Source organism: Vipera berus, assembly GCF_964194415.1.
Source record: "Vipera berus genome assembly, chromosome: 1".
NCBI classification, from domain to species: domain Eukaryota; kingdom Metazoa; phylum Chordata; class Lepidosauria; order Squamata; family Viperidae; genus Vipera; species Vipera berus.
Window position 1 is genome coordinate 148,157,376 of NC_138202.1, and position 23,855 is coordinate 148,181,230.

Below are 23,855 nucleotides of genomic sequence, written 5' to 3' on the forward strand. Positions count from 1 at the left end.
CTGTAGTATCTAAACTAGTTATTTTCCCCCTTCTTGATAAGAACAGAAAAAGGAACCAATGTGCAGTGAACACAGATCTGAAAAGTATTCTGAACATCAACCACTAATATCTATATTAATGTTCCTCCCAAATTTCTCTACTTCTAATTCAACCCAAGATTCTTCCTTCAATTTCCTTGGCAACTAATGCTGAAAATATTTTATTCACCAATAGGAAAGCAATCCAAAGGGCATACAGATAGTCCTCAAGTTATATCAAAATTGCAATGGCACTGAAAAATTTTCACCACTGCAGCATCCCTGTGGTTGCATGATCAAAATTCAGTCCAGCCCTCATTCACAACTACTTCTACTGCCACTATCCATCTTAACTGCTGCCCACTGTTGTTTTCTTTGCCTGGGAACAGGTGGGAATCCCAGGAAAGGAGGCCAGTGGGCCAGAGCTAAGGCCACGGTAGCAAGTGTAACGGGTGGGCGCTACAGATTGCAGGACTTATCGCGGCACTTGGGCTTGAGGCTGGCTGGCAATGCTGGGGTTTTAAGGCGCGACGGCCCTATGCCCGGAGGCCACTGCTTGGGGGCTGACACAGGCCAGCGCTGCTGGGGCTTGCTGGTGTGGGCGCTGTCCCTGTGCAGGACTTGAGATAGCAATCTGCCCATTGCTCGGCCTGAAATCAAGGTCTGGGGGAAGCAGCAGTGGGCTAAGACTGCTGAAGGCTGCCATTGCTAAGGTCTGCCATCTCTAGTTGTATGCAACAGCAAGCCCCATGCTCCCTAGCACCCATCCATGGCATCTGCGCCCTCCCCCCCTCAGCCCTCGTCCAACAGCCTGCCTGCGCCTCCTGCCTCTCATGATCACAAGAGTTTTTCATTTAATAAATCATGCAGTCCCAGAGAGCAACTAGGCATACCAGAATTTCAACTGCTAAGCAATGGAGACATGTGATGACCTGATTCACAACTGATGCAAACCTCGGTCCCCGTTGCCATAGTAATCCAAGGACTACCTGTACTGTCATTTCCACCAGCCTATCTTACATATTTATTGCAATCTGTGTGCAGACATAAGAGTTTCCAAGGAAAGACCTCAGCCATGATACTAAGATTTTAGCACTGGGGTGCATATTAGGTAATCTTACTTGTATCTGGTTGTGGATGTCATTTTTTCATGATTTTCAAGGAAACGCTGAAAAGACTCTTTTGCTTCTTTGTATTTTAATCTTGCTTCTTCTTTTTCTTCTTTCTCTGTCTGAACTTTGTAAACATTAAAGGCTTGCTTCTTGTCATTTAATTTTGCTAAAGCACTACAAATTGAAGAAACATCAACTAAAATTAGCCCTTTTATTGGTTATTGAAAAAATAGTCATTTTTGTAATGAATCTTTTAAAATAATCTAGTGATACCTGTATCTTGGATCATTAATTATCATTTTCATAGCTTGTTCCCAAGAGGCAGTGGATGGCACACGCTGTGAAGATATAAGATAAATCACATAAGTTCTGGAACTGGAATTTTATTTTCACAAGTGAGGAGCTGAAAAAGAACTGCTTCATCTTATGTAATTTTCTGGTATCTGAAGGAAATTAAGTTGTCTGGCTTGATATTTTACAATCAGGATAATACATTTTTACCCAATATAGTTAATACATTTTCCCAGAAAAAGCTCTATAATAGTAATGAAAGGTTTCATGTATAACATACTTATATCACCGTGATGTCACAGCATCCTTCTTATTTCTAGAAAAAGTCTAAAAATACTGATTTCCCAATTCCTGGTTTTTAAAGGTATTAAACTATCACTTAGAAAAAATATTTTGATTCAGCAGTTATGTTTCAGCAATCACCAAGAATAAAGTCACAATTATTAAGATAATATTCAAAATTTTAACCACACCTAACCCTCTTCCCTAACCCAACTTATCTGCCTAAAACTTTCAAAACATAGGTGTCTTGGCTATAAACTGAAAAATCCATATTAAAAAACCCTTTTCCCATGGATTTTTATAGGATACCTCATAAAATCCATTCATTTAGATAAAAATATTTGGTATTTACTTTTGCATAAATGTTACTCAAGTTCTTACAAAAATCAGTAACTTTTCTAACAATTATATTTGTGATTCTTGAAATTTAAAAGAATAATTGGCTGAGTATAAAAACCTTTTCTCTCAATAGTTCTTTAAACGCTTGTTTGGCTTCTTCTTTCGTATTCCAAGTGTAAGTTTTTTTAACTGGTTGGGCTTCCTCTTCTTCCTTTTTGGGTACAACACTATCAATTTAAAAAAAAAAGTTGGTTACTTTGACCAATAGCAGCATTAATTAAATGGAATACCTACTGAGGGAGTAGTCATAAATATTAGGCTGATGCCTGTTCAAAAGTAACAGGATAAGCAGGGCCCTAGCTAACCATCTTAGGCTGATTTCCAAATATGTTAATACATACCATGCGCATCATTCACTTAGACAAGTGATACACTAAATACCCCTTAAAATGGACACTCTTAAGAAAGTTAGAGTGTCCCTTAAGTCTATCCTCCAAAATCAGCCCCCTTTGAATTTTGGCTCCTCCCACTTTTGGAATGCAATTCTCAATCTTATGCAAAGCTCAAAGTGGCCCCCAAGGCAACCCAAGTTACACCTATTCTGGTCATAACAATTCATTATTCAAAAGATTTAATCCTTTAATTCATTATAAACAAAGTCTGACCAATTTTTCAGACTACTGCAAAATGGAACATGCCCAGCACATTACTCTCTGCTCATTGGATATACCTATCATGCAATCTTATCAAAAATGAGATGAAGTTTGCGACAGAAATTGCAATATAAAGAAATACCATGTACAACACCCAGAGTTGGAAAAATAAACCTATAGGAAACAGATTCCCGGTTTCACAAGAAAGTTCTCTAACAGGAAAAATAAGTGAAAGATATTCTGGAAACTTTCCCCATCTTATCTTTGCTACAGGAAATGGGATTTTTTTTAAAAAAAAGATATCCCATTTAACCAAGCCTCCATTGTGGCCGTCTTTTCCTACTGCGCAATTTAAGATGACAAAGCCTTAAAGGTACTAGACATTAATAACAACTGAAAGAATACTAGTACTTTTCTTGTCTTTCCTTCTCCCATTTTTTTTTATACCCAATTTTTCTCCCAAGCTATGAAAGATTCTCTTGAGCTTTAATAGCAGAAGAAGTCACTAAGAACTATTACTTACTCCGAGGATTCTTGCTTTGGAGTTTCTTCCACAGAATTTGTGATAACTTCCATGCTCTGATCTTGTACAACGGGAGGAGCCACTGGCTCTACTTGCTCGTGTGCTGAAGGGGCTACTCCAGTATCATTTTCTATAACTGGAGCCAGGGCAGAAGGCTCTGTTTCCAGAGCCGAGGCCACAGCAGGGGCAACAGGGGCTGATGGGGCAGGTACTGGGGCTTCAGGGATGCTGGCGGCGGCAGCTGGAACCCCTGGCGCAACCGGAGCAGAGGAAACTGGAGCAGATTCTTCCGATTTGCCGCTATAGAAATAGAAATCATTTTTCGTTTTTAAAAAAAACTTGCCAATGTCACGAAGATCCTATTTTCCACTGCTCATCTGTAAATAACTTTCCCCCAGGAAAAGGCTTGATTTACAAAAACAGGGACGGCAGAAATCCTCTACCTTTCTGCATCGCTTTCGGAATAGGAAAGCCAGAGTGCTTGACAGCATTAATGCCTCAAAAAGTTCTACTAAAAGTCTAATGAAATACAGGCCAATACAGAATTCTTCTTAGCAAGCAGCAGTTCTATTATACTGTATATAATTTCAGGTACCTGCAGTTATAAATAAAATAGCAACACTGGACACTCAACTTAGTAAACGTGGTTATTATTAATAGAGCTGCCACTTAACATACTTAACACTTCAAAAGATATGAGAATCACATTCTGTGCAAATCATGACTAATAATTACACCTGAAATAAAATGTGCTTTTATTATTCCTAACCTGCTCATCAATTTCACTGGATATACTTAAAGTTACTCGTTAAGACAGGGCAAAGTCTTCCTATACATTCAAGCTTACAACTTTCCACAGTTGTTTTTAAAAAATTGGTTTTATATATAAGACTGAGAGGAAAGCATCTTCCTTCCAAATCACAAAAATTAGTTTCTAACATACATTATTTGTGCATATTTAAACGATTTCTAAATTAAAATTTATATAGCTGACATTCCATTATCAATCATGGTTTTCCTTGCAGCCTCATGCAAAGGTGTTTTTGGCAGGAGGTAAATCTCACAACTCAAATTTCAGAAACATTCTACTTTTTTGTTTAAAGCTTTAAGGAACACAACAGTAGGAAAACCTCAGATTGTGACTGCTCCCTTCCCCAAAATTAAGAGGTCATGATACTGTAATTTGCTGTCAACATATATTCATTTTAGCTAATTTTACAAAAAGGCTGAATCGTTTCCTAGGGAAATAACAATTAGTTCCTTAGAAATGGATATCCAGTAACACCGATGCACTTAATTCAGCATGTTGAGAAGCTAAAACTGTGTAAAATTCAGCAGCAGGGCTGAATGGATGATGAATGATATGGTACTAGCATTGTTTCAAACCCCGTTAAGATTGTCAGTTATTTTCTGAATGTAATTCAAAATGCTGGTTTCAATCTTGATGCTATACATAACTACAAAGTACTTTCTAAAATATTGTATTTAATCTCTACTTTTTCTACTTCCCAAAAGGATTTCAAAAATGAAATAAATCTTTTCATCAGTTTTGTCTGCATTTGTTTACACAGAAACACAATACCTTTAAGAAAAGAGTTTGTAAACATACCTTTCTTCTGCTTTAATCATTGCTGTAAAAAAAAGAAAAGACTATATACATATATATATATATATATATTTAAGATATTGTATATCATTTTACAGATAGACATTTTACATGTGAAAAATCACATATGAGAATTTAGCTTAAGTGAAAATGGCATAGCCTATATTTCCAAAGTGTTTCGTGAACAAATGAATAACTTTTTCAGACCACAGAACACAAAAGATAGTTTAAAAAATGCAGGGACTTCAGACTTCTGGGGGAGATTTGGCGAACTGAAGACATCTCTGCAAAAAAAACAAAGCCAATGATCCTGGCAAAGAGCAAAGAACCAGTGAGTGAACCAGTATCCTGGAACCTCATCAGATAAGGAGAAGATGAGAGATCGCTCACATGTGTTCTGGACAGCTGCTCCTCGCAAGGAGACCACAGGAGATTGATTTTCCACAGGTCTGAATGCCAGGAGACAAAGGGATCAACCATTTTGTTCACAACTAAAGCCAAGCAGTATAATGAGACCCTATGTTTGAAAGCCTGGCTGTCTAATCACTTTTGAAAATTATCTAGTATTTTAAAAGCTCTTTTGGAACAACATTTAAAAGTCATTGGGTGAATTTATCTTTAGTTCTGAATAAAAGAAAAGAAATAAAAATTTAAGGAATTAAATAATTTGAAATAAACAGCAAAAAGCCAAGAAAGATTTTGATATATTAAAGTTAGTGCAAATTAAGGAATTTAACAAATTTGGAATACTCACTTTCACCATCAGATTTTGGAATTAACTATAAAAACAGCTGATCAGAAACAGACTTATTTTGGCTATCTTGGCTGTTGTAATTCATAGCAAAGATTAAGACAAATCAAGCCCTACCACATTTGATCGGATTAAAGATGAAGACCGTTAGAAGTAGAAGGAATGTAAAATGGTCTGATTTGTTTTCTTCTGTTAAGGACCCTGCAATCCCTTGCATCGGGGTAGAGTCGGGGTGACTGAATGGAGCTGAGTGGCCGGATGCCCTTCCCGATGCCTACATGGAGCTCAGAGCAGACATTTTCTCTTTCCACCCAGAGAGAGAAATATCTGCTGCTACCTCGAACTGAAATCACCACCTCCCAAGAGTGAGGTGAGAGCTCCACCTCTAGGCCACCATGCCACTCAAAATGGTTTATCATCTGATTAAGGTTAAAATAAGACTTAGTTTTGCAAAGATCTAAGCAATCCTTAGTTGCTGTTGAGACCAGCATTGAAAAATGGATGTTTTATGAATCTGCACACATAAAGGATGGGATGGATAGAGATATTTGTAACCTCACAGGGGTGAATAATTAGTAAAGTTGTTTATACTATTGTGAGGAATGTTGGAAGTCACTTCTTTATAGATTTCTTTTCTGTTTCATTATATTCTTTCTTTTCCTTCTTTCCCCCCCCTGCACTTTTCATTCTTTTTCTTTTCTCTAAGTTTAGTTTGTATTAGTTTTTACTCTTGTAATTAAAATTCTTAATGAAGATTATAGTTAAAGAATGTACTTCTTGGATCTTTTCATCTTAACAATGATGTATGAGCCAGACTCTAAATCAGTACTAATTTTGGTACAATTTTGGAACTTCCGGCCAAGTCCAGTCCCAAATGCTAAAAGGATGACTATATCCTATTATGTCTTGTCAACAATAATTTATCCAATTGTTTCTCTAACCAAAACATTTAAAATAGCATAGATTTTAGTATACGGTCTGAATTTCCTTCACTAACTGGAATTGTCACTGCTATCTATGAAGCAGCTTATGTTGAAGATAAAACCTTATGATAATTACCTTCAAGATCTTCAAGTTCTTTGGGTTTTGCCCAACGTGACTCTTTTGTTTGAGAGTTGTAGTAATAAGGCTTTCCAGAATCAGATTTGTATTCTTTCCATGGACATTTTGACAACAATTGCTAAGGAAGAAGAAAAAACACAACATCCAAAACCATTCTATAATACAGAAATGAATGTAGTAAAATGCTTTCAAAAATCTTCTGATTAAGATGCAAAATTGCAAATATACAAATTACACATAATTCCTTTCATGAAATAAAACTCTTTGGATAGTCTCTGCCTACTGCAGCATTTATATGACTAGAGTTTTACAGTGAGATTAAAAATAGCATGCAGCACTGCACCTCGAAAGGAACATTTTTCTTAATAGTAAACATTTCTTTTTAATTTAGTGAGACATGGGTAGCTAAATAATTATACTCTCAATTGCTTCTTTTACCTCTGCAGGGGTTTTAAGATCATCTGGCTTTTCCCAGGTAGACTGTTTGGTCTCAGTATTGTAATAGTATGTTCTTCCATCTGGTGACTTATGCTCCGACCACGTAGATTTCTATGGAAAATAGAACATTCTATAGAAAACTTCTATCTTGAGATTTTAAGATAAGAGCATGACAAAACCTTGGGAGAAAAATACCTGTTTTGAGGGCTCTTCATTAGTAGAGTTATTGGTTGGAGTGGCTTGTTGCACTGCGCAAACAACTGGAGGTGTAGGCTAAATAAAGAAAATATGAATTAAATTTTAATCCAGTGAAACGCAACTATGTTTTTATTCAAGAGATAAAAGGGATAACATTGTTCCTTAATTTTATTTCTGTACTTTAGAAAGCAAAGATTTTGATCGTATTGCTTTTTAAGCCTTTTTTAAGCCTTTACTGTTAACAAAAAACCCCCAAAACAATATGTCACTATAAGCCAATGTATTGCTTTCAGTGTTATATATGCCTTTAGATCAGGGCTCCCCAACCCTGGACTGTGGACCAGTACTGGGCTGCGGTATGCCAGCAACCGGGCCGCACAAAGAAGCAAAGCCCCATCTGCGGGATGCAGGGAGCACATAAACCACGCCCCCTCTGGTCCACAGAAAAAACCTCTCTCCATGTAACCAGTCCCTGATGCCCAAAAGGTTGGGGACCTCTGCTTTAGATAGTCCCAATGGCTGAGAAGTTCACAATCTGGTTGTCTTGACAGATTCTAAATGCTAGGGATATAATCAAGAGGGATGCATGTTTGTTTATTACAAAGTTATTTACCCAGTTGTATTAATACATTGATGATGGCAGTTTGTGCCAATTGGACAAGACCAAACCTTGTAAGTTAATGGTCCAACTTCTCAGTTGGATTTCAAAAAGCAAAGCAATTGGAACCAAGCCTTACTGAACATTCTTTGACATGTTCGATATAAATGAAGGAACCTGTCATTTTAAGATCATAAGAGGGTATTGCCAACCCTACTGCTAATCTTGTTTTTATGAGCTATCTTGTTTCTGATCCAAACCTATAGACGAGATTGTAAGTGTGAAGCTATATCTATGCATAATGAAATATAACCCAATCTACAAAATGGCAGTTATTCAGAAATGAAAACTACTTAGGTTACAACGATGGTGAATAGGAAACTCCTGCTTCCATTAAATGTAATGATGCTTACCAGAATAGCCTAGCTTAAGTAACTAGTTTAATCTGTTTTTAAGTAAATCTGCATTATATAACAACAACAATAATAATAAAGTTGGAAGGGACCTTGGAGGTCATCTAGTCCAACCCCCTGCTCAGGTAGGAAACTCTATACCATTTCAGACAAATGGCTGGCCAGTCTCTTCTTAAAAACTTCCAGTTTTGGAGCATTCACTGCTTCTGGAGGCAGGTTGTTCCACTGGTTAATTGTTCTAACTGTCAGGAAGTTTCTCCTTAGTTCTAGGTTGCTTCTCTCCTTGACTAGTTTCCATCCGTTGCTTCTTGTCCTGCTTTCAGGTGCTTTGGGGAATAGCTTGACTCCCTCTTCTTTGTGGCAGCCCCTGAGATATTGGAACACTGCTATCATGTCACCCCTCACCCTTCTCTTCATTAAACTACACCGATTGCAGTGATCAAACCTAGTCTCAAATGTGCTAATAGTGGAGAAGTGAACAGAATACGATCTTAATTATTTTGTAACAGGTGGTTGCATAGCTATATGCAAATAGTCTGTTTGAAATTTAAAAAAAATCCTCAAAAAAAGTAAAGGAGACATGGGAAAATAAATTTATACTAAAGGTGGATACTTTTCAGATGTGAGCCACACACCTCTACAGCAGAGGGCAGCACCTAACCAATTCTGATGTCAGAAACCTTATCAGAGTTAGATCTGTGGGCCACAGGAAATGAAGTTGAAAAATACATCCAAGAAGACGATAATGGGAAATTGCTTCCACAATAAAGCCAAAATAATCCATCAATATGTCAATATGATTACAAGAAATCAAGCTCACTGTAGGGACGCTATTATTTTCCTTAACTGGTATATACTTTCCTTGTAAGGAAAATTGGTAATGAAAATGGTTACAGGTAGTTCTCGACTTATGACCATTTGTTTAATGGCAGTTCCAGGTTATGATGGCCTTGGAACAAGTGACTTACAACCTGTCCTCAAAGTCACAACTGCTGTACCATCCCTGCAGTCCAATGCTTGCAAATATCCTGCGCTCATGTAATCATGATTAGCGGCCTTCCCAGCTTGCTTTCTCAAGCAAAGTTAATTGGGGAAGCTGGATTCGCTGAAGTGGACGATTCACTTAATGACTACAGTAAACTGGTTATAAAATGGGGTCCAGCCACATGATGACCCATTAAGGATTGCACTGCTTAGCAACCAAAATTCCAGTCCCAACTTTGGTCATAAGTCGAGGATTACTGTATATTCATATCCATGAAAATTCTTGAGGGTTCAATAAGTAGCAAAAATATTTTATAACTGAAAAATCTGTTTCTGTGCATATTTGGATTATAAAAATATTTTCCAATATATTCATAACACCCTGTCTGGAGCTAAATATACTATGTTCTTACATGCTCTGGCAAGTAAATTCCTGATCATTACTATATTAGCTATTAGGAACTTGCAAACTGAGGAAATGTAGCTTAATTTAATCAAGTTCTGACCAAGCCTCAAGTTTACGAGACTTGCTTCTCATTCTTGTTCCAGAATAGCTACAACAGATTAAGAAGCATTTCATTCTCTTTTTATGACAAGAGTCTCTGAAAGACGTGTGGCATAAAACTATTAATAAAATCAACAACAAAGTACCATTAGTTGAGAAGAGAGGTATCTACATATCAGGGGAGAGGCTCAAAAATCTACAAAATTGCAGGCACAGCATTGGGATCCAAGCCCTGCCCAATTTGTGTAACATGTACGTGCAAGGCTTGCATTTTAACACAACATGTAGACTTTGAACATCCTGTAGGTTTCCTTGGTTAAGAATTATGGCTAGTTTTTAACAGTGTTTCATTAATAATAGTCTAAATTATTAATGGATATAACAAAACAGAACTAGCTGAAACATCAGTCATGATCCTGCCATAATTAAGCACTTCTGAATGAATCCCATCAAGAGCAAATGTTTATATTTTAAATGTAATTTAATGCAAACTTTTGAATAAAATGAATGCTCACAAAGATCACATCTAGTTCAAAATTGCACAACGGATAACTTTATAACTTGGTTCTGAAGCCAAGTTATTGTACTTTACCTGCATTATTTATCCTATTCACAGTTTATATCAAGGTATGAATGTAATCTAAGACTTTGGCAAAGTTAAGCACTCAACAAAATACTTGCTTTAACATAAGAGGGAGAAAGACAGGGAGTAACAGGGAAATTGGCTAGAAATGACTGAATTACAAAATGTCCTTTCTTACCTGAGTCCCAGGAGGAGCTAAACCTATGCAGAAAAAAAATAAAAAATAATTTTATGTAAATACTATAATAAACCTTTCCCGATTTACTTAATGTGATTCAAAAAGCGTTCAAGTTTATTAAAATAAATTTGGCCCACAAGTCCTATATTGAACAGCTTACCTGTCAGTAACTATTTCAGGCAGAATGTCATGGATGTGCATTTTAGCAGAGGCAAAATTTGACTAATACAATTTAGACTCTGGGCAGCTTACACTTAAAAAGAGAGTCAGAAATAATAAAAAATAAAAAGGCAGATCACAGGTGTTCGGATATTAGCTATGTATTACATGCAATCAGCCACATGACATTTTAACTACCTAATTTCGTAGGCCCCTTCATGGATTACTGCCTTGTCGTGGCGAAGGGGCTTGCGTAATTCAATGAAGCTATGAGCTATGCCGTGCAGGGCCACCCAAGACGGACAGGTCATAGCAGAGAGTTCTGACAAAACGTGATCCACTGGAGAAGGAAATGGCAACCCACTCCAGTATCTTGCCATGAAAACCCTATGGACAGTACCAAAAGGCAAAACGATATGACGCTGGAAGATGAGCCCCTCAGGTCGGAAGGCGTCCAATATTCTACTGGGGAAGAGCAGAGGGCTAGTACTAGTAGCGCCAGAAAGAATGAAGCGACTGGGCCAAAGCCGAAAGGACGCTCAGCTGTGGATGTGTCTGGTGGTGAAAGGAAAGTCCGATGCTGTAAAGATTTTCTCTCCATAGGAACCTGGAATGTAAGATCCATGAATCAAGGAAAACTGGACGTGGTCAAACAAGAGATGACAAGACTGAACATCGACATCTTAGGTATCAGCGAATTAAAATGGACAGGAATGGGTGAATTTAATTCAGATGACTATCAGGTATACTACTGCGGGCAAGAATCTCTCAGAAGAAATGGAGTAGCCTTCATAGTCAATAAAAGAGTAGGAGAAGCAATACTGGGATACAATCCTCAAAATGACAGAATGATCTCAGTTCGAATCCAAGGCAAACCATTCAATATCACAGTAGTCCAAGTCTATGCCCCAACCACCGGTGCTGAAGAGGATGAAATTGACCAGTTCTATGAAGCACTACAGCACCTTATAGAACTAACACCAAAAAATGATGTTCTCATCATCATGGGGGATTGGAATGCTAAAGTAGGAAGCCAAAAGATAACTGGAATAACAGGCAAGTTTGGCCTTGGAGTGCAAAATGAAGCAGGGCACAGGCTGATAGAATTCTGTCAAGAGAATACGATGGTCATAGCAAACACTCTTTTCCAACAACCCAAGAGACGGCTCTACACATGGACATCACCAGATGGTCAACACAGAAATCAGATTGACTATATGCTCTGCAGCCAAAGATGGAGAAGCTCTATACAGTCAGTAAAAACAAGACCAGGAGCTGACTGTGGCTCAGACCATGAGCTTCTCCTTGCAAAGTTTAGGCTTAAACTGAAGAAAGTAGGGAAAAGCACTAGGCCACTCAGGTATGAATTAAATCATATCCCTGTTGAATATACAGTAGAGGTGACAAATAGATTTAAGGAATTAGATCTGATAGACAGAGTGCCTGAAGAACTATGGACAGAGGTTCGCGACATTGTACAACAGGTAGCAACCAAAACCATCCCAAAGAAAAAGAAATGCAAGAAAGCAAAATGGCTGTCTGAGGAAGCTTTGCAAATAGCTGAGGAAAGGAGGGAAGCGAAAGGCAAGGGAGAAAAAGAAAGATACACCCAATTGAATGCAGAATTCCAGAGAATAGCTAGAAGAGATAAGAATGCCTTCTTAAATGAACAGTGCAAAGAAATAGAAGAAAATAATAGAATAGGGAGGACCAGAGATCTTTTCAAGAAAATTGGAGAAATGAAGGGAACGTTTAATGCAAAAATGGGCATGATAAAGGACCAAAATGGCAGGGACCTAACAGAGGCAGAAGAGATTAAGAAGAGGTGGCAAAATTACACAGAAGAACTATACAAGAATGAGCTTAACGTCCCTGATAATCACAATGAGGTGGTCACTGACCTCGAGCCAGACATCCTAGAATGTGAAGTGAAGTGGGCCTTAGAAAAGCTGAGCAACAACAAAGCTAGTGGAAGTGACAGTATTCCAGCTGAGCTATTCAAAATCTTAAAAGACAATGCAGTAAAAGTGCTACACTCAATTTGCCAGCAAATTTGGAAAACTCAACAATGGCCACAGGATTGGAAAAGATCAGTTTACATTCCAATTCCAAAGAAAGGCAGTGCCAAAGAATGTTCAAACTATCGCACCATTGCACTCATTTCTCATGCTAGTAAAGTCATGCTTAAAATCCTACAAGCTAGACTTCAGCAGTATGTGGATCGAGAACTACCAGAAGTGCAGGCAGGATTTCGAAGAGGCAGAGGAACTAGAGATCAAATTGCCAACATACGCTGGATCATGGAGAAAGCTAGGGAGTTCCAGAAAAACATCTACTTCTGCTTCATTGACTATGCTAAAGCCTTTGATTGTGTGGATCATAACAAACTGTGGCAAGTTCTTAAAGAGATGGGAGTACCAGACCATCTTATTTGTCTCTTGAGAAACCTATATGCGGATCAAGAAGCAACAGTGAGAACTGGACACGGAACCACTGATTGGTTCAAAATTGGGAAAGGAGTCCGGCAAGGCTGTATACTGTCGCCCTGCCTATTTAACTTATATGCAGAGCACATCATGAGAAAGGCAGGGCTAGATGAATCGAAAGTTGGAATTAAGATTGCCGGAAGAAATATCAACAACCTAAGATACGCAGATGATACCACTCTAATGGCAGAAAGTGAAGAAGAACTAAAGAGCCTCTTGTTGCGGGTGAAGAAGGAGAGTGCAAAACTTGGGTTGAAACTTAACATTAAGAAAACCAAGATCATGGCATCCGGCCCTCTCAATTCCTGGCAAATAGATGGGGAAGAAATGGAGGTAGTGACAGATTTTATTTTCCTGGGCTCCAAGATCACTGCAGATGGGGACTGTAGCCAAGAAATTAAAAGACGCTTGCTCCTGGGGAGGAAAGCCATGGCAAATCTAGACAGCACACTAAAAAGCAGAGACATCACCCTGTCAACAAAAGTGCGTATAGTCAAGGCTATGGTCTTCCCATTTGCAATGTATGGCAGTGAAAGTTGGACCATAAGAAAGGCTGAGCGCCAAAGAATTGAGGCCTTTGAACTGTGGTGCTGGAGAAGACTCCTGCGAGTCCCTTGGACTGCAAGGCGATCAAACCGGTCAGTCCTAGAGGAGATCAACCCTGACTGCTCTTTAGAAGGCCAGATCCTGAAGCTAAAACTCAAGTACTTTGGCCACCTAATGAGAAGGAAGGACTCACTGGAGAAGAGCCTAATGCTGGGAAAGATCGAGGGCAATAGAAGAAGGGGACGACAGAGAATGAGGTGGCTGGATGGAGTCACTGAAGCAGTAGGCGTGAGCTTAAATGGACTCCAGAAGATGGTAGAGGACAGGAAGGCCTGGAGGAATGTTGTCCATAGGGTCGCGATGGGTCGGACACGACTTCGCAGCTAACAACAACAACAACAACAATTTCGTAGAAAGCATTATTCATGCCAATATTCCAAGTACTTCTCTGCCAGAGCAGCGATCATGTACGATATCATGTACGATACAAAGTCATAATGGGCTGGATTCACTTTAGCATGTTGTGTGAATTTACCCAAAGGGCTCTACAAATACCTTTGTATTTTTTAGCAAAAATTATGGTTTATTCAAAAGATAATACAGGGAGTCCTTGACTTATGACAGCAACTGAGACTGGAATTTCCATTGCTAAGCAATATGGCCATAAAATGTGGACATATTGCTTAAGGAAGGTAATTCCTGCAGCCCCAGTTGATGTTGAAACAGAATTCCATAGTTATTAAGCAAGTAATAACCTATCAGTTTCCCACAACCAAAGCCCATGGGAAGGCCAGCAGAAAATTGTGGATGCCATGGCCCACAGGCAGGTAAGTGGCTGCTGCTTGGTGGGGGAAGGAGCAAGAGAGTGCACAGGGGAGAATGCATGAGAGGATGATGCAGGCATGCAAGAGGGTCAGGGAGGGTATGAAAGGGTGTGTAAAAGGTACTAATTGGGTCAGGTATGCAGCATGGCAAAGATGCAAGGAGGTACGTGAGAGGTGCTGGCTGGGGAAGGTGCACAGGGATGTGCAAGAGGCTCCACAGAGGCCAGGGAGGGTACAAATAAATTCTTACTTATGCTTTGATATTTTGTGACGTGTTTTTAATACAACCACTCAGTCACTTAGGTGAGATGGGTAGTATAGAAATGTGATGAATGAAAATATAAATAAATAAAAATATAGCTGGTGAGCTGACAGAATCCTGACCACTGTTAGATTTCCCCCCCCTAACGATGCTTAGTATTTTCTCTTGCAATGGAGTATTTTTCTGGCTGCACTTTTAATCTGAAAAATATTATTTCTAAAGACCATAAAGTCTGTTTGTTTCACTATAAAAACTGGAATTTTCAAATTTTCCTTTGATAGTTAAATTAATGGCAAAATTTAACTTATTTTTAATTAGAAAAAAATAATATTTCTTATAACATCTTAAAATTACTTAACAAAGAACTGATTATTTATACATACCAATTTGTGAGTCCATGCTGTTCACTCCTGGCTGTAAAACAAACAAACAAACAAACAAAAATACACCTATATTTCATGCTGTAGATAAAAGCGATCTCATAAAAGCTTGAGATAACAACACAACTTGTTTATATATTTTTTTTGAGTTAATAACATGGAAGTGGTTTATCCTTGCTTCTTTTTTTAACTTCTCCCTCCAGTCTTTTGTGCTTGTATTTTCTGATTATTTCCTGTCCAAGTACTGACCAGACCCAATCTTGCTTAGCTTTTCAAAATCAGACATTACTGGCTAGGAAGAAAGAAAACTATTGATAGACCTCAATTTACAACAATGAGACTAGAATGTTTTTTTGTTAAGCGGGGTGATCATTAAGAAAGGCGTAGTGTGACTGAACCCAATTTTACAACCTTTTCTGTGATTTGCAACTCATTTCCAGCTTCTCTGCTGACTTTGCTTTTGCAGAAGCTGGCAATCACAGGACTACAGGAAAATGTGATTGCCATAAGAGTGCAGCAATTGCCAAGCTCTCAAATTATGATCACATGACTGTGGGGCAGGTTCTTAAGTCCAAGGACGGGGTTGTAAGCCAGTTTTTCCAGAGCCATTGTTAATGTCGAATGTTTGCCAAATGAATGGTCTTTAAGTGAGGACTATTTGTACTGTGAAAAAACCTACACTGATACATCTATAGTCACCAGCGGTGGAGTTCAACTCAAAGGAGAGTATTTTTTTAAGAAAAAAAACACCATGTTAAGTATTAATTTATTTTGGGGCAGTAAACAGTTGCTACCACTTCATGCAGACTCCTCATATTTGGATCTTAGGAATGTGTTTTGTGTGCAATCATACAAGATTACAAATAGTTACATAATGGAACAGGATGAAAGTTTGGTCAGCAACTTCTATTCATCCATGTCCTGGTCACCTCATGGCTTGACTACTGTAATGTGTTCTACATGGAGAGCATTGAAGACCACCCTGAAAGTTTACACTGGTCCAGAATGCATTATTCGATTCAAGATATAGTTATTACCTATAAAGCCCTGCATGGCATGGGGCTTAGTTGCTTGAGGGAAGCTTTCTTCAGACTACGTGGGTTGTTTTCCTTTGTTCTCATCTGGTTTTGTCATCCTTTTTTAAAAAAAATCTTGGTTTTTTTTCTTGTTTTAAAGTTTCAAACAACTTGTGATCAATCCAGAGTTGGGCAGCATATACTGTAAATTTAATAAATTACTACTTTCTCTTAGCAATTATCTACTATCTGCTTCTCTTTTTTTGAATTTTTGAATGAGACCTCTCAGGTAAAAATCCAGCTTTTGAAAAGTACAGTTAAGATATTAAAGATGAGAAAATTATAACAAAAAAGAATGAAAATTACAGGATATTAATGTACATTTCACTATATAGAACAAAAAAGAATGCATAGATTTTTGTAATGCTGTTCGTGGAGAATTAGCATTATTTCATAATTAACTGAAAATGGAGACCAAGAGAAAGAAAAGAAATGCTTGCATATCTTAAAGAATCACAGGCTACTGTCAATAAAAGTGAAAAACAAGTGAGGAAGCATATAGGAAGAAAATGCAAGCAATTCAATTTTGATTCTTTTCTAGGATGATATTTAAATTGGATAAGATGATGGAAACTAGACAAAGAAAAAAAAAGATTCTACAGAAAATGCTTTGATTCATCTTCATTGGTTCACTGTATTTTTTACTGTCTGTAAAAGCGGAAATTTCCTTTTCTCACTAGCTAGTACAGAAATTAATATAATGTAGTCTACTTATTTCGCCATGTGAAATCAAGATTATTAATGATCAGGCAAATAGAAAAAATAAGTGAATAACACAATGAAAAGTGGCAATATATGGAGAATAGGTTAAAAAAACAACAACCCTGAACTCTAAAAGATTTGAGAGAAAGAAAGCTGAAGAGAAACATCTTGCAACAGGAATGTTGTGTGAGCTATCAGACAACATAGAACAATCTAAAACATTAAGTGAAATTGTAATGCAGCATAATCAGGAAGTATATTCTACAAATATTATCTGTAATTCTTTTTTTAGTTATTTGCCACACAAACTCCACACCCAATTTCAGCCTCTGTCCAAACCATGAACTTGGCATCATTTTGGTTTTGAGACTGTAACAGATTTGACCTTCTCAAGTTAAGTAGAGTTTGCTTGGGTTAATACTTGGATGAGAGACCATTAGGGAAATCTACATCTACTATTAAATCATCATGAACTGAAGCAAGTTACTGATACACAACAGATAATTATTAAAGCTAAACCAGTCATTCTAATAAAGCAAAATAATCAGTTGTGCATTTTTCATGTACACATATAAAGAAGAGGTTGGGACATAGAATTTACATGACAAAGGGATTGCTGGTCCCTAGCTCCTACTTGCAACATAGATACTTTTTCTCAAATCCTTCCAGATTTAGTCTATCTCACCCAAAATAAAGTTACTCATACTCTATGAGCTAATAAAGGTTTTCTCGACAGCATCTGTAGAACTTAAGATGATGCATGTGGAGAAAATGAAATTATTAGTGATAGTCATTTCCTGATCAAAAAAGATAAAACAATTCAATTCAAATATCTATGAATTTTATAGTTATGTAGTCTATTAAACACCTCAGGCTACCTTATAATGAAACATGAGGTAATCATATTGTGACTCTAAGAAAAAAAATCTGAGCTATTAGCATTTGTTTATTATATAAGTTTGAAATAATTAGCAATAAAGTGGCTCAAGTTCAGAACTTGTTCTGATATAAAAAAGATACTGAATTGTATACTAGGAAAAAGATACAGAAATCAGTACAGCAGAGAGCAAATACTTTTAAAATTGTAAACAGAGTATTTACCGGTCCTGTTGGCTGCATGGGGCCGTGAGACATATGAGGTGCCATCATTCCGGGCATCACTGACTGCATCATTCCAGGCATCTACAATCAAAATATGATTATTGTATTTGTTTACAACTAGAACGCTACACCTGCAACTATTTTTGGTTGATGGGAGGATACAGTTTAACCCTGTTCCCAAATAGGTAACTTGGGGCATAACAAAAGGAGTATAGTTATAAAAGGGTATCTAAGTTTAACAAAGGAATCCAGGAATTGTCTAATGATATTCCAAATAAATAGTATTAAAGCGCTAAATGACCAGAAGCATTAAAGTAGGCAAGATATTAATTGCTGAGGGCCAACAAATAAGGACACAATTGTTCATCTACTTTTGATTGTCTTTCGAAAGGGAACCAAAGACAAAATGTGAAGAAAGAAGCAGACTGGTATGGAGGGATAGCAGAAAGATAAACAAGAATATGGGCCCATATGCTTGTGTCTTATTTTTAAAAACCCCAAACATTAGACTACTTGCAAGTCATTGAAGGTATGGGGCCCAATCCATTTAAAACTCTAAAACTTCCAATTCTAATTCCCAAACCAATTCCCTGTGACCTACGTAAACTCTATTAATCTTGAGGGCTTATTTACCTCATCTATGAACAGAGGATAATACCTGAAGAACTTGTCTCACAGGGCTGGAGTAAGAGTTATGCTGCAAAGATGTTCCAAGATGAAGAGAACTATAAAGTTTAAGAATTATGACTGCAGGGTTCAAAAACATGAACTGTTAAAAAGCGGAGAAAGGCATGCAACAAGGATGCAAACTACCGTAACCAATTAAAACCGCATCATTTTCCTTAGTCCTTAAATCAGAGTAAATTTAGGGAGGGATAATTCTACTCTGACAGTGATTCCGCAAGACAATACATACAAGGGTCTACTACAAGCCAGCTCAGTCAAAGACCCAAGGCATTTATTCATATAGAACTAATTTGCTTGTGTATGCACATGGAGGTTAACCAGAAAAAAAATTTCTGAAAAGAGAGGCAGAGGTTTTGTGAAATTTTCATCAGTCCTCATTGGGGACTAAGAGGATGGCAATACATAATATAGTTAATTGGCCGCATTCAGCCAATTTTGTTGGCAGATCCCGCAAATAGTTCTAGGGAAATCAACCCCCAAATATGTGACGACAATCCCTGAAGGGTTGGCCAAATAACCCCATTCCCATGTATCTTCAGGGAGCATCAGGTTATTGCTCCCTCTTACCTTCCATCTTGTGTGGAGGGAGAGGTATTTGGTAGGGCTACTGCTCCACCCTCAATCCACAAGGTTTTCTTGGAAGCGTGAGGAAGAGAAGAAAGAACGGGAGTGGCCCTCCCATTCCCCACCATCCTGTAGAAGCAGGAGAAGAAAGGAGTCTTGCCCCACTGCTGCTTCCAAATAAGTGTGTTCCAACCAAGAGTTGCTCCCTAGACATCTCCATCCAAATAGTTTTAGAAACACTTTCAGAATACAGGCCACCAATTATATTCTAGCCCCATAAAAAATAAAAACATTTGTGCTCGACAAATCCAGGTTTTAGGAAAGCCACAAAGCCACACAGCTATGCGGTGGCTCTCGACACATGGGTTTATAACCCATTGTCTCTGAACGGCAGTCCTGCTTTAAGTGCTTGGAGACAGCCTTACTTTTTTGACATATCACTTGATTCACAACTCAAGATTATCTATAAATCAGTGCCTGGAGAAAGGAAATACCAATATCAATAGGGAAAAATGTTATTTAAATAAGAATAAACTGTGAAATATGATAAAATAAACTGGAATAGTGGAACACAGTAGCCCCCAAAAGCAATAAAAAAGAGTTTCTAAAGATTTGTTAGTTTTTTTCCTTAGACAGAAAAATAATATCCCTTGAAGAAAGAACATGGGTTGTTGAAATGAATGGGACAATAGTCTCGTATCCAAGACATAACTGTCCATATTTTAAGTGGCAAACACATATACAGCTTGCCTTACATTTCTTGGAATTCATTTCTAGTAATATGTGCAAGATGATCACCCATTTGTGTTCTATGATTTCCACGATGGCCAAGCAATAAAATATGCCAGGGCACAGTAATGTGAGCAGAACAACAATTTAATTCAAAGCAATGGCCTAGGGAATTTGATCAGCTATGTTAAATCGTCTGATAATTAGAGGCTTTGCAATTAACAGATAAGATAAATAGCCGAACTGCTCAAATTACTTTTCATGTCTCCTATTCACCATTTATCCTTGTTTAAAATACATGCACCTGCACTAACAAATTTTGGTAGTGTCCAGAATGCAAAGGACTTACATGATTTTTAATGCCATATGCGGACAGAATGACCTTTATTCACCAAAAAGATGAAAACTTTTTTCATTAGTGCAGGACTAACACTATGAGTTACTTTAAAATTCAAGGTTTGAACTAGTGTAAGTATGGACAGTATTGTACTGGGATTACTATCTAGAGTAATAAGTAAAGGGTTTTTTTTAAATTCTGCTATATCACACTGAACACAAAGAACTAAGGCCACTACAAAAAGGGAAAATAAAAGCCCAGATCTGAAAAGACTAAACTACTTATTGACATACAGGAGAAATATATTGCGGAGAAGTAAGGATTCAACCAAATAGTAAGCAGCGTAAGGCCAAAATACTTTCCTATCCCAAATGTTATGCAGAAAAGTAACTGACCTGTTTCAAGAAAAAAAAAATCTTCTGATTCATTTAAGTCAGGAATAATGAGAAAAAGAGATTAGGAAGACTGTACTGATATGAATCAGTGCCAATTCCTAATGACCTATGGAAAGTTTTTAAAAGATTGAAATTATAGTACTGTTTAATTTTAAAGTAGTATACATAACAAAATCACAGAAGCCCATTTACCTGTCCCATTTGTGGTCCTCCCATTGGAGGCATCATTTGAGGCATCATCCCATGAGATACTGGAGGCATGTTGGGGGGCCTTTGGCCCATAGGATGCATTCCCATGGGTGGATAGTGAGGCATGCCTGGATGTCCCATCTGAAAAACACAGTTCAGGATTTTAGGAATACAAGCAAAACAGAAACCAGCTAAGTTCCAAATATGGTTAATTAGGACTCACAATCAGCTAGTTTTTTGTAACTGCTACAATATTATCAATGCTGTCAATACATAAATATTTTATACTTTTCCCTTTGTGGATATTACAACTGACGATAGTTTAAAAACTTGCTATTTTATTATTGCAATTACTATTTGTATCTATTATATGAGTAGTCCTCAAGAAAAAAAAAGTATAACAAATAAGCATTAGGGATGTACAAAACATTTCCATCATGTAATGGGCTGTTCTGAGTTTGAAGCACTTTAGAATGTTACAACAGCTCATTTTGCACTCAAACACTATTGTTTTGTGTTTGAACAAGACCTTCTGTGATTGAAACATTGTACATCAGATTTCAAATGATCCAGTCTTGGATATATTGTTTGCCAGATGAGAAAGTCAGAAAACATTCAGAGAAAATCAGAACTGTAAACGCTGATCCTATTTTCTGAGAAAATGGTAGTTGAAATATGCATAGAGCAGGTCACTGCCACCAACAGTCCACTGAATTGGATAGCTATAAAGTTAAAACATTTAAATAAAACATCCAATTATTTATGGCCATTCAGATTTGCACTCTGACAGTCTAAAGCAGGGGTCAGCAACCTGAAACAGTGAAAGAGCCACTCGGAACCGGTTCCCTCACAAAAGGAAAAACTGGGAGCCGCAAAAAATGTGTGCACATGCGCGTGCATGCACAGAACAGGGTTTGACTGAAGAGTGGAGCCAAGGCGAGATATGCACCTACCCTGCATATTTGAATTGAACTTTTTTAGTCCCACTTTTTTTTTCTTTTGGACTGCACATGGCAGAGGACTGGGAGCCGCATGAAATGGCTGAAAGAGCCGCATGCGGCTCCGGAGCCGCGGGTTGCAGACCTGTGGTCTAAAGCAATTAAACCTTTAATTAATTTAAATTTATTGGTTTAAATCATTAAACCAGTAAAAGTTAAAATATGGAAATTAAAAAAAGAAACCTGCTTGTATGTTTCTTAGATTTTACTTATATAAAATTAAAAAATAGCTGTATGAATTTATCTATCAGCTAACATAGACTGTTCAGTGCAAATACTGAGGCAGACATGAGTTTTACTAAAAATAAATTAAACTACATACACTAGCAACTAGCTTGTTAGTGATTTATGACTTTTAGACCCAAAACAAAATAGCATTTAGCTATCTCCTTGTGCATAATCCTAATTAAAGATCACCTAAAACACCTTTTTTGTATTATTTTCTCCAATCGTTATTAGGGTAATCTGCAAGTGGGCTTTTTCAAGTGCTACATTTAGGAAACTATGCATTTCAAGTCACTAACTTTGTTCTGCAATCAAATGGAAATACTTTTTATTAATCAGATGTTATTTTGCTATTTTAAAATTTTAATCACATTTTGGAAGGGGGTAGAATTGTGTTTTTGTTTTCAACTATCTTTAGATTGTAAAATGAATAAAACTCATTAACATGTATATTTCATAATCTGCTCTGAAAAGTTTAGGTTACCTTCATTATATTCTTAATTTTGTAAAGAAATATTTTGGTTAGCAAATCTTCAAACAGGAAAGACTTGGACAGCAAGTCTTCAAAGAAGAAATAACATGTATATTAGGCAGGTTTGGGTATAAGTGGTATAAACGTTCTTAAGAATTAAGCACTATTAATGGTACAATTTCATTAAATATTCCTGTAAATAATATTGGCATTGACCTACTTGTTTGAAAATAGTTATAAGACTTGTAACTCAAGTTACAACTGTTCAAATGCTTCACATATATTAGTAACATTCACATGGAACAATAATAATGAACGTTGACTTGTCATTGAAAGCTCCTACTTTTCCTTTTGTAACTACAGCACGAAATAGAAAGGATTTCTTTGTTTTGCGACTCAAATCAAGGTTCTTGGCTTACTGTCCCCTTTTAAGCCAGTATCAAAAACTACAGTTTTTTTTTGTAATTTACAATGCAGAGGAAAAACCAGGAGTTGCAGGTGAACAGTAAAAAAATGAAACGAAAGTGAATGGATTGCTTGGCACAATAAATGAATAAAATTAACAAATATTTATAAATCAATATAAATTCATCCTAAGCTAGTCCTCCAGAATTCTGGCTTAGTGTTCCAAATGATCATGCCAAATAATTTCAATTTGTCAAATTCTATTTATAATTACTATAAACCTAGCAAATCTGAGAGTCTCTCTCTGAAAAAGGCTGTAATGGTGGGAAAGTTAGAAGGAAAAAAGAGGATGAAGAGCAGCAGCAGCAGCAGCAGCAAGGTGGATGGCCCCAATAACACTGGCACTAGAAAACCTGAGAGACCAGGTTAGAAGATCAAAGAATCAATGCGGATCGATCAAAGAATCAATGCGGATCGCTAGAAGTTGAAAACAACGTGATGGCACACAATCAACAATGCTGATTGGGCCGTTTTTCAAATGATAATATTCATATTTCTGTTGATTCCCTACCACATGCACTGCTGCAAAGATTTAAGTCTCACCATTCTTTGGAATGGTGGAAAAAAAATATGCACTTACCAGGCCTTTCCAACATACCTTTCTAGGTACAGGGAAAAGAATGCCAAGCAACAACCCCAAAGGTGCTTTTTCACGTTTTGCATCTCATTCAAGAAGCTTCTCCAGATCTGAGGTGAAGAAGCTTCTTGGAGGAGAAGCGAAAAC

General features: G+C 37.3%; 1 protein-coding gene across 2 annotated transcripts in view; it reads right to left on the reverse strand.

Moving 5' to 3' along the window:
• Positions 1-23,855, reverse strand: part of PRPF40A (pre-mRNA processing factor 40 homolog A) — a 36,987-nt gene that overhangs the window by 11,903 nt on the left and 1,229 nt on the right. For both annotated transcript variants that reach the window (XM_081333892.1, XM_081333893.1), the window contains exons 2-13: positions 20,975-21,112; positions 18,071-18,151; positions 15,195-15,225; positions 10,535-10,557; positions 7,271-7,348; positions 7,076-7,186; positions 6,635-6,755; positions 4,828-4,849; positions 3,219-3,518; positions 2,161-2,269; positions 1,404-1,468; positions 1,140-1,304 (exon numbers count right to left, since the gene is read on the reverse strand). In XM_081333892.1, coding sequence (XP_081190018.1) covers positions 1,140-1,304; positions 1,404-1,468; positions 2,161-2,269; positions 3,219-3,518; positions 4,828-4,849; positions 6,635-6,755; positions 7,076-7,186; positions 7,271-7,348; positions 10,535-10,557; positions 15,195-15,225; positions 18,071-18,151; positions 20,975-21,112 — 1,244 coding nt within the window. The remainder of the gene's footprint in view (positions 1-1,139; positions 1,305-1,403; positions 1,469-2,160; positions 2,270-3,218; positions 3,519-4,827; positions 4,850-6,634; positions 6,756-7,075; positions 7,187-7,270; positions 7,349-10,534; positions 10,558-15,194; positions 15,226-18,070; positions 18,152-20,974; positions 21,113-23,855) is intronic.